Genomic DNA, 12,068 nt, shown 5'->3' with positions numbered 1-12,068 from the left:
TAGTTTGGAAAAATCTGTTATTTTCAGCTCAGGTATATGCAACTTTAATAATTAATATATTTCAGAATTTAATTTCCTTTCTACTGAAATAAGAGAAGCAGCATCTACAATTTTTCTACCCATTTCAAATAATCATTTTCACTGGGAGTAGAAAGCTTAGGAAGATATTATGAAAGGAGAATAAGAACATAGGAACCTCAATCTACTTGGGCATCATTTTCCATTAGGTGTATTCTTCTCAAGTGTTTGAACTGGATCTTCTTACCTGTCATTGTTACCACTTCCGTACAGGTGGCCAAACTTCACAAGTTAATGCATCACCCTGCAACACTGGCTATGGACTAAAATACATTATATTAAAGATCCACATGTGTGTTAAGGAACATGCATGATGACCAGTTACAAAAGAAAAATCCACACTGCAGGTGTTGAATATGCTAAAGGACAATCCTGTATACTATTACAAATATTTACAGTTTTAGTAACATTTGTAAAGAAAGTGAAACATTTATTCTTAGTAGCTTCAATTGGATAATTAAAATAGAAGTGCCCTTTACACAGGAATATTTTACGTGCTTCAAACTATTTGTTTTTAAAAAGCAAGAAAAAGTGTGTGTAGAGAACTAACAAATGCCCCTTTCCAATGTCACTCCCATTTTGAGGTAAGGCTTTATTTGCAAAACACTATTAAAAGTACTAAGTACTTCTACATGAAGTTTCTGTCAGCAAAAAAAAAATCTTCTCAACACTTAACAACAAAGATGACACTTTTTTCTTCATCTTGGTCTATAGAATATACAGCTTCTATTTTTATTTTTCTTCTAAAAAAGATTGAACAGAGTGAAGGAAAGGAGATCAGCAATAGCTATTAAATTCCAATCCTTCTCTCAGCTGAGAATTAACAATACTACTGCTACAATAAAGCTAACCCAGAAATAAATCTAACAGAGGAATGACCAGAAAAGCAGCCATGCCAACGATACTTGCTCACTGTCAAGAAATAAAATATGTGTATTCCTATGAATCAGCTGTCCTTTGTCCAGAGCTTTCAAAAAGTGACAGTCCCTTTCATTAATACCACTCTAAAATTAAAGACCTTGTCATTAATACCACTCTGATTACCCCTCAGCAATGAATAGCTAAGAGTTAATCAAAGTTAAAAGAAAAGTTAAAAGAAAAGGCTGGATATCTGAACAGACAATGGGATGGAGCCCTTAAGATGCCAGGCCCCTTCTGAACAATAACATTGAGAAAATGTAACCAAAATCATAAAACTTGGTAGAACTGGGCCACAGTGCCCAGCACCTTACAGGACCAACCCCAGTGACTGGAAAGTTGCGTTGAATACAAAATGATAAAGAAAATCAAACATCATAGGCTTATTTATTTATTACTACATGGTCCAGTGCATGGCAGCCACTAGGCAGTGGTCATACAACAGTTTCCTGGCACGGAGTTTGGAGGTGGGCCTGTTATCTGAGTCAAAGCTCTATGGCCCACAATTTTGGCCCTCTCGGCACATCCCATGCCTGAAGGAATGCTTTTAAAAATTATTTATGCTCTCTGCTACAAAAAAGCAAGACAGCTTCACAGTTCCATAAATTTGCTAAGAGTTTACAAGTGAAGATAAAATCTTAAAAAAATAAATTTTAAGCAGATGCTTTAAGGTTCACATCAACAACAATGCCTTTTTTTTTTTTTTTAAACTATTAAACTGTTTTGAATTAATCTTTTGCAACAAATGAATAATGCAAGCATGCCATTATAAAGCAACCAGTAACACACCCAGAACTTGATAATGACAGTTTGGAATTTATTAATTTAAATCCCCCATTGTAACACAAGAGCAGTAACAAAATAGCTGTACACTACTTCTGTTACAAATATAGATACTATTTAAAGTGACTTTACATACTCTAATGTAGGCATTTCTCACTCTACGCAAGGAATGAGTACTAAAGCAATTCAGTAACAGCAGCATCCAGTAATGGTACCAACTAGTTTACTGCATCTTAGCCTACCACAGTGTAAATTCTAGAACAGTTACAAAGAGAGTGGAGGTTTTTTTTGTTAATTCACTTACACATACCTATCAGTTAATACTATTTGACAGACACTCCTAATACTGCTTTAGTGACCCACTAAAATGAATGCTAGTCTTTTGTATTATCCCCTAATAATGGCCTGACCATTGCCTGCATTTTCAGTTCATACTTCTCTTAAGTGATAGTTGGGATAGTGGCCTTGCTAAAATTCCATTTCTGCTAATTAACACAAAGCATCCTGTTGTTAAATAGCATACTAGTTTGACTGGTATCTTCCTTTCTCAAAAGACTCAGCTGAATTTTTCTGCAGGAAAATAAATAATGGGAAAAGCATGTTTTATCTACCAGATTCCTAAGAGCACGGCAGGCAAAGGCAGGCAGGTTACAATCAGCTAAGTGTTTCATTGAGTGCAGTTTTTAGATATTTTTAGTGATGAGAAAGTGATGCATTTATTGACCATGCTGCTGATCAAAGAATAGCCCCACGGTTGCATTGTACTTACTGGACACTTTTATTGGTGCCTCTAAAATTAATATCCCCAAAATAATAGTTGTAGCTGTCAAAGCTCCTCTTCTGCTTATTACTGATGCAAGCCTTCACTGCTGTCTTACTATTCTCCTCCACTGTGAGGCATTTTCAGGTCTTTACCCATCCTCAACCCATCACTCCAGGTTGTATGCCTCCTTGATTCAAGGAGGACTTTACCTTTGCTCCCTAATGATAATGGTAGCAACACAATTAACATCAACTCCTTTGACACTGGCAATATCCAGACATCTGCTTGCAGCTAAGCAGAGCTGCTCTGAGAAGTTTGTTCACAGCTCTGACATCAACAGCTTGCAGAAATGTCTGCATTGACCTGTACAAAGTCTAGCATGTTGGAATAGGACAACCTTTGCTGAGACACTTCATATCAAGAAAGTTATTTTCACCCATATAGACTATAAAATATTCCTATTTTAAAAGTCTAGTTCTTCTAATGCTGTAGTTTCTGGGCATTCTCAACCACCAGGAACAGTTTCCACTACTAATGGATTTTTCAGCCCTAAGCACAAGTCCCACAAAACCCACAAACAAAACAAACAAAAACCAAATCTACCATCATCACCACCCCTCCCCTGCCGACAACATAATGAAACCCTCAAACCTAAGCCAAGTGAAACACACAGTGTTCTTTTTTTTTTTTTTTTTTCAGATACACCATGACTTAGTAAATTTAAACAGACAAAAAGACAAGCAAAATAATCCACCCAAGTTACCAACCTAGTTCCTTCTACTTGAGCATTATGAAATAATATGGCCATTGAACAGTTTACATTGAAAGGAACCTTAAAAATAATCTAGTTCCAAAGAACCATCTAGCCTACTAACCATCTGCCTACAGATTACATACTTTTCTTCTTATCTCCCAAATCTCTGTTTTAGTAATACTTTCTTTCTTCAGTAACTTTATTCCTGTTTTCAGTCTACTGCTACCCATGTAATCCCTTGCTGAATTGGTAAATTTATCATTTTTCCAACATTATTCAAATATCCAAAGTCTCCTACCAAAACATTTCAGTTTTCTTGTGTGGTTATTAATGAAAACATTATTTTTGTAGTGACTTACTAATAGGAAAAATGTCCATGTGTTTCCATAGTTAACATAACTTCATCCCAGTGGTTTGACAGGAAGAGTACTTCTAATCTATATAAAAATATGGTTAAATGTTACTTTTTTTCAGTGTTGTTACACATTCCTGTGAAGCTGAAAGAGCAAGAAGACTACAAACATTTCCATTCTCTTTACTATGTGGAAAATAAACAATATTGTCTTATTGACCCTAACCCATCAGGCAGCCAGTTCATGACAATACAGTCAAAGTGACTGTTCCTTTTGTCCTTTTCAGAATAGCAACAGCTTCCTCGTGGGTCACCCCTTCTAAACTCTGTCCATTCACAGCAATGATTTGATCCCCTCTCTTGAGGCGTCCATCTTCTGCTGCTGCACCCTGAAATGATAAAACAAGTAACTGTGGACTCACTCATTTATTTTTCTTCCTGACACAGTTCTGAAAAGTAGACCCCTTGCAACATTTTTGGTTTTCAGGGATACAAACAGAGCCAATTGTTGTGAAGACTGCTAATTCTGCAGTATGACCTGCCTGGTCTAAGTTCCACATCTAGAAATTTGATCTACATGATTGTTTGGTTCCTTTAACCCTGTTTTTCCAGCTAGTGTAAGATTTAAACTGTAGTATTATATACATTATATATTTTCAAGACCTGGAGAACTTTTCACCATGTGGTTTATACTTTGATTTACCATAAAAATTTGGCATTCATGATTCCAGTTTTCTTTGACTCTCTGCTGTTTCCTAGTGCCATCCAAATTATCAAATCTAGGTCAGCATCTGAATATTTCTGAAGGTCCGGTCTGAGTTCAATAAAACATTTCCCTCTATTACCTGAAGTAAATCTAAATATAAGGCAAGGGAGCTTTTTTTCTAAGTATTTACACAGTTCCAGTCCCGAGAGGTGGACAAGATTCTGTTAATAAGGTGAATAATATATATTTGGAAATTCTCAATCTTTTGAAGATTGCAGCCTTCAAATGCTGCAAGCACATTTTGATCAGCCTTTGCACTAAAAAGGAAAAGCTGTAAGAAAAGCTGTAACATTTTTTTGACTGCAAACCCAGGCCATGATTTAGAACAGTAACTGCAGTGAACTCATAAATGGATTGACTGAACAAATTTCCACCTACCTTTGCAAACACTGTCTTCACATAAATGGGTAAGTCTCCATGGGGACTGCCATAGCCACCCACAATGCTAAAGCCAAGGCCATCTGGTCCTCTATCCAGGGTAATGGTCTTGTACTGAGGAGGTCTGAGGAAAGGGAAAAGAGTATTTTGTCAGAACTTTGGATTTAGCATATAGAACACTCAACAAAAAACATTACTACTTTTAAACTAACCAATACATTTCTCTTTCCACTATAACTACAAATACTTCTCTCATAAAGAACTGGCTATTTCAGTTCATGTAAAACATTATAAACTACCTAATGCCTATATTATTATATAAAAGCATCTATTTCAAATACACAGCTCAGGACATAGTTATGGCTGCTACGTGCCACCAACATTGCTTACTAGTGAAGTACAGAGACATTGCCAGTATCTCCAGATTCCATAGTATCTACTTTAAAAATCCTGTAATGTCTTAAATTGCATCAAATAGTTTATGTTATTTAGGTTTAATTGCTTCTCTCCTAATAGATGATTGTGTATTTGTATGTATGTGTTTATTATACAGATCATTTATATGTACGTTTTCCCATATATACTTTGATAGTAAGAGATTTTGGAAATCTACTTTTCAAAGTAGGTATGTGTGGCTAAAGAATCCTTTTTCTCTTTCCCCATTCCTAAAAGAAAACAATGCCTCAGATTTATGAAAGAGCTTGATGCAAAACTTGTTTACAAGTTTTTTATTGCAGAATACTAGAAGCAGTATACCTTGTATACCAGAAACATCTGACATTCCTGGTAGCCAAGCACTAGACTGCACACTATGGAAACAGGTACAACAGTGGAAACAGAATTTCTACATGTATCAATTAATCCCAGCCACCCAATCTCAGTGAAACAATAGAGGCTGTAGAAGAAATCAGATCATATCACAACTCTACAGAGTCAAAAAAATTTGCAGCACAGCATCATGAAAAACACAAAAGAGGACCTATGGCCCACAGGTCCCATGTATACCGAATATATTAATCATGATCAAGCCAAAAATGTCATCCATTATTTGCTAGAATTTTTAAGGTTTAGAGGTTGAGTATCATCTAAAGTAACAGGCTACAGAGGCTGTACATTCTATAGTTACTGACCCTAAATCATCCTGAAAAATGCCAGTTGAAGTCAGTCCTGTAAATGAAAGACTGGACATAGGTGGATCCTGCTGCTGACCAGTTATGACACTCACTTCTCCTCCAGCTACAACCTAGGAAGAGAGGTTGGAAATCAGTGATATAAGAATGCTGACACTAAAATAGTTTCATGTAGCAGCTGGAAAAACAGTATTCAGAAACTATTCAAAATGTCACTGAGGATTTTTTACCTGCAACTCAATAGTGCCTGAAGCATTTTTTAAGATATTAACAGCTTGGGAATGAGTCATGCCTTCGGTAGATGTTCCACAGATGCTAACAATCCTGTCCCCAACCTACAGAAGAAAATATAAAAAAATCTAACTTAGTTCCATAGATTTATTTGTCTCTTTCAACAATAGCAGAACTACAAAATGACCCAGTACAGAGGCAGGTAATTCAACATCAGAATTAGCAAATTACACCAGTTTAGTGTAACCAGTGTAAAAAGTACTGATGCTTTACAGAATTGACCCTAAAACCCTAGAACTACATGTTAAAAAACAGAGATACATTTTGCATGGCATCTGAAGGCAGACAGACTGAAGTAATAAATTATCATCAGAGATTCTGTTTGACTTCATCTTCAAATAAAATTTTCTGAGAAACTTCAGTCAAATTTAACCACCTTAGATGCAGATTGGATACAGTACCCATTTAAGTACAGATAAAATCTCCCACCCTAATGTACCCTAATGCAGAGCCTAAAATATACTCTCTTTATCCTAAGCATGGGAAACGAGAGATAAAGCAGACTGCACACCTTCATTTGCAGGAATGACCACTACACTCAGCAGTGGCACTCATTCATAGAAAGCATCCTTCTGAACAACTTTCTATGCTTTTAATTTTCACAAGACGACTAAGATCCAAGACTGCTTTAGGACCTCATTTCTTAAGCTAGCACATGCCAGCAGTTACACTTGCCCATGTTACCAATCTGAATTCCTTTTTCATCAATTCAAACAGCAATCCATAGCCAGAAGCACTTGTACTACTGAACTGCTTGTTTACTGCCTATCTAGAGTAATTACAGGGCATTACCCATGCACGCTTTACAGCCTTCTTAACAATTAACTTACTCTTAATTTCTGAGTCTGAGCAGCAACTCCATTTGGGTGCATCATGGCAATAAATATAGGAACATCTCCAAGAGGACTTCCTACGCCTCCAGCAATGCTCACTCCTAGTGAATCTGCAGGGCTCTGTTATAGTAATGAAAAAAAAAAAAAGAGATTTTTCTGGAAAGAAAAACACAGAGAATTCTAGGCTTACCTCAAAAGATCACTAAACCCCCTATTTTATGAAAATTAGAATTCCTGTGTCAAGCCAGTTTTTAAGCTTATACGCTTTGCCTCACTTCAAGAAAGCAGAGAGACCAGAATGGATGTATATTCCTCTCAGTGGTAGGTGAAAAGTTGCTGATTTAGTTGAGTGTTTTATGTTAACCAAATTAAATAATTACAGAATTCAACACCTGACTCTTAATCTCAGCACAGAAGTCTGAGCAAGGAAAACCAATGAGATGGGATTGCTGACCATAGTATTGTCTACATGAACCTCCTATTACAAATGTCCTGAAGACTAGAATTAATCTTTATGCTCCCCCTAGTGCCCAAATGTTGAAGAGCAAAACCGGCTGCGTACCACCGCATCATGTACCAAATACCTCACTGTAAAAACCGCTATTGCAAACTCGTATTTTGCAGATTCTACTGTAAAAAGAGAATGGCTGAATGCAACCCATTTAATCAAGTGAACTATATGCCAAGCAAAGACAAAGAAATAGAAATATTTTGGAAAATAAGATGTAGTTTGTGACTAAGCTCACATCCATAACGAAGGTGACTGAATTTCATACTTGAAAACCTGGCAGCTGTCATGCAAGAACCTACTTCTTAAAAATAGGTGTGAAGAAAAATATCAAATACCAAAAACCAGTCTTCTAACTTTGATAAAATTCCCCTGATTTGACCAAAACAGAGTCTGCATTTAACTCTATCTCGTAACAATGAAATTAGGTCCCAATATCTCTTCCTTCTTTTGCTTTCAACACAACTTGCAAAACATGACATCATAAGTCCCGACATAAACATAAATAAAGTTTTATTTACATAAAAATATAGGCAGTGGAGATCGTACAGCCCCGAACTGGATAGACAAATTAATTTCCTTTTCCTTTCCCAAAACAATGAATATGCCTAGACTTGTTTCATTCTGTAAAGACACCTATTGACAACATCTACAAAACATATTCTGATATATAGACACTGCATGCTACAACTTACCTTTTTTATTTCAACTGTTCTTAGTCCCTGTATTTCAGAAGCTGCTGTCAAATGAATTAAAATAAATTAAAAGAAAAGTTAGACTAGAATTCCTAGAAAACTTTTTCAATAAAGCTATTCAAATCATGATGATCATTCTAATTTTCTGCTTGCTTGTTTTATACTTTTTAATCCACTCTTTGATAGTGGCTGCCATTACAATAATCAGATTGAAATACTTGTAGAATAGGTGAAAGAATCAACCATTTTCTCAATTGAAATAATTCTTGGAATAAGACAGCTAAGCATGCTCAAATAGAATAGAAAAAAACCATTATTTTCTAGAAATACGATGTATTTAGATTAAATTCAAAATTATGGCTTAGCTTAAGATTGTCAATATCTAAACTGCTGACATAAGAAGTTGCTAGTTTCTTTTATAAAAAGCTACTACAAGACACATATGATGTACTGAGCAGTGATGGCTTCCACAGTGCTTTACTAAGGAATCACTTAGAGGCCTACATCACATAGTTACAGCATTTAAATAGAAAGATCTCAGCTACCAGCTCGCATGTATAAAATACTGAAAGCACCAAAAAACTCTCCAACTTACTGGTATTCTTCTTAATGCCACTTTCAAAGACCTCAGGTGCACCAGACCCAGAAACTGGGAAACTGAACGATGAGAGACTGCCACTTCCTTCACTGACCTACGCACAATGTTAGAGTGGAATTAGAGAGGAGCTTCACTGACCCAGCTACTTAAAGTAAAACTGTAACTCGCTGTACTCGAGTTTATTTTCTGCAGTATTTTATTTTTTCTGTGCCTAGTTAAAACTGAGTCAGAACTCCACAACTTTTTGATCACTGTAGATGGCTCTTTTTTGAAGCACCATTAGACCAACAGAGACTGTATTTCTACAACCCCATGCAAAGCTTTGAAGTGCTTCTTCTGAGGGCCCAACAAGGCCCTGGTATCTGAACTTTCTATCACCTTAGAAGAGGCCTTCTAATGCAAGTTAGCCACAAGTACCACAGTAAGGACAGAATACAAAAGACAGATCTCAGTACATCCTCATGTGGGCTTTCAAATGTTCACCTACTGCATCAGCTGCAACTAAGATTAGGCACTCCACCCAACTTGACCTGCACAATTTCCAGAAAGATTTTCACTATACTTGAAGGGCAAGTAAAGGAACAACATGGTTCCTAGTAAGAATAGTTTCCTGACTGTGACACACTCTTCAAAACATTCAACACTGTGAACTTCATCTCAGAATAAGACCAGACAGAGTCTGCATTTTTCATATTGTTTAGCAATACTAATTCTGAAGAGAGCCTAAAATGTCAGTATTATCTAGTTATTACCTGCTCACTTGAATTTTGATTATGTCTTAAAACTATTTATATTTAATACTTGATAATTTTCATCCCCAGTTCACAACCAATGGAAGTTCTTTAAGGTAATTCGTGAGCTTTCAGAACTAGCTCCTGCTGGAAAGAATCACCATGCAAGCTGCTACACCACGGAAGATGCTTTCAAATGCAGAAATTCATGTGAGGTTGTAACAATCTACCATCAGACCAACAATTATATAAATAACAGAAGTCTGATGGAAAGAGCACAGGTTTCCTGTTTCTAGTAGACATGGCTACAGTAAGTAAGGAATGGAGACATTCCCTAAGCTTACTGAAGCAATACTCAACTGGATGCCAACTACTCTGAAAGTAACTAAGAAGTTTAAAGTTGACTTTTAACTTCTTCTGGTACTGACAAGAATTGGAGCTCTCTACATTTCCAGGCTGGAGCCTGGAGCAAAGTCATTTCTAGATTATATTTCTGGCTGGATCCTGTCTGTAACAGATACAATTTGCAAAACTGAACATATAAAGTGATTACTGAAAAGCTGCAAAATTTTTCCATCTTGGATCAGGTATGTGAAAAATAATTGTCATTATATAAACGGATCTTTTTATTTGCTTTCATTATTTAGCATTATTTCTCCTAAGCTAACCATTTTTATAGTTACATACCTGGCTACTCTGGGATGTTCTCCTCTCAGAGTGAAATGGCCCAGCTTTTATTCTTCCAACCTCTAGTCTTACTGTACCTAAGGAACACTAAAAAACAGTTACTTGTAACACATGTCTTCTGTTTACAAGACTAAAACCTACAATATTTAAGTGAATTTCTAGAAGATGGAAGAAGAAAAAAAAAAACCATGGACAGAGGGAAAAATGATGGACTACCAATCCTGATACAAGCACTTTGCAGAGAGGGTTCAAGGCAGGACCAGTGACACAGACAAAGTACACCATGGTACTCAATACTGAGCAGGATAATTTTTTCAAAACTAGATTAATCAGTATTACAATGCAGACAAGAAAATCACAGAAGAAGACTAATTCTATTACACTGGACTTAATAAGGAATAGCTTCTGAACTGCAATGTCAACATAGAATTTTTACAGTGAAAACTAAAAACAGTGTAACACCTCGAAGTCTTAATCATTATTTCTCTTGATATGATTGAGAACATGGTATTTAAACTGGAAGTTAGTTACTCATCTCTCTCTCAAACTTTTGAAATTATCTGTTACTCCGGATAGACACCAATATAACTAAGAAATTTTGGGCAGAAAATTTCCTAAACATCTATAGTTTAAGTAAACTTTCTGCATCTGACTCCCAGCAATAAACTGGGTGATATGGAATGACTGCACATTGGAGGTCCTTTCACTAGCCTTTAAGGTTTTAACCAGACTATTGAGCATTCACGTGCTTCATAAAATGAGTGTCTCAGGAGAAAATTCACCCTGCAATAAATATTTAAAAATCAAGACATTATTATCCTGAAGTAACAGAAAAGTTATTATCACAAGGCTAAGAAAATTAGACTTTCAACAAACAACAAGCAGTGTTAAGAGAAGACACCAATCTGCAATTTATTAATACAGAAATTTCAGTTTTGTTGCTATTTTGATTTTTTTCTTTCACTAGGAAGTTGTAAGTGTAAACTTCTGCATTCAAGAATTTAATAATACATGAGGTTGCCTTTATCATGTTTTAACTTTATTATCCTAAGAGAGATTCATGCATTTGTCAGAAAAATTCACAGTAATAGGCCAATATATCAAAACCAACCAGACATACCATTCAAAGAAGGTTTCAATACCTCATATCCTGTTGCTATTTTCTTAGGGGTGATGCTAAAAAAGATTTATTACTAAATCACTTTTATTCTATAAATAATGTTGACTTCTCAATGTTCTGGAAGAGACTTGATCAAAGCTCAGTCAAAACCATTCTTCTTTGCTTGTATGGATTTAGTCATATTAAACCATATGGACAACTCTTATTCAAAGTGAAAAATTGAGGAAATATGTACCTAAAATAACCACATCCTCACAAATACAAAAACCCACAAATGAGATTTTAAAATTATGTGTGAAAGCAGGAGGTAATACTTTCCAGTGGAACCAGTGAATAAATCAATTCCCATTTAGTTTTATTACACCTTTCTCTCTCTTCCTAAATTCTACCATTTGATAGATCCATTAAGTCTAGTGAGGGGAAAAGCTGATAGTCTTTTCACAAACTTTAGGGGATATTTCATTTGAAAACACTTCAAGAACAAGCAAAATTCTCAGACTGATGAGACATTCTATTCATCTCACTCTACTTAAAATACACTAGAATTTTCGAAAGATTATAAAATATTTTTCTAGCAAAATACATCTTAGACAGTTCAAGACAATTAACTCCTAGATCCTACTCTCATGAATGAAAACTGAATGGATACCTGAACAGGAAACAATGACTGCCTACATGTGAGT

The 12,068-nt window shown here is 35.7% G+C and overlaps 1 protein-coding gene across 15 annotated transcripts in view; it reads right to left on the bottom strand.

The window, feature by feature from the left end:
* Positions 1–1,792: 1,792 nt before the first annotated feature.
* MPDZ (multiple PDZ domain crumbs cell polarity complex component) overlaps positions 1,793–12,068 on the bottom strand; it is a 101,505-nt gene continuing 91,229 nt past the window's right edge. For 14 of the 15 annotated variants that reach the window (XM_088054058.1, XM_088054060.1, XM_088054063.1 and 11 more), the window contains 8 exons: positions 10,266–10,352; positions 8,845–8,941; positions 8,250–8,293; positions 7,044–7,166; positions 6,153–6,257; positions 5,923–6,035; positions 4,793–4,916; positions 1,793–4,037 (listed from right to left, as the gene is read on the bottom strand). In XM_088054058.1, the coding sequence (XP_087910184.1) occupies positions 3,891–4,037; positions 4,793–4,916; positions 5,923–6,035; positions 6,153–6,257; positions 7,044–7,166; positions 8,250–8,293; positions 8,845–8,941; positions 10,266–10,352 (840 nt within the window). In that variant the 3' untranslated portion in view covers positions 1,793–3,890. The remainder of the gene's footprint in view (positions 4,038–4,792; positions 4,917–5,922; positions 6,036–6,152; positions 6,258–7,043; positions 7,167–8,249; positions 8,294–8,844; positions 8,942–10,265; positions 10,353–12,068) is intronic. The other variant, XM_088054059.1, reaches the window with a different exon arrangement.

This window comes from Pseudopodoces humilis, chromosome 4 (assembly GCF_049639895.1).
Source record: "Pseudopodoces humilis isolate 2021_Gansu_Grassland_sample_001 chromosome 4, ASM4963989v1, whole genome shotgun sequence".
Taxonomy (NCBI): Eukaryota; Metazoa; Chordata; class Aves; order Passeriformes; family Paridae; genus Pseudopodoces; species Pseudopodoces humilis.
This window is presented reverse-complemented; position numbering and strand designations above follow the sequence as displayed.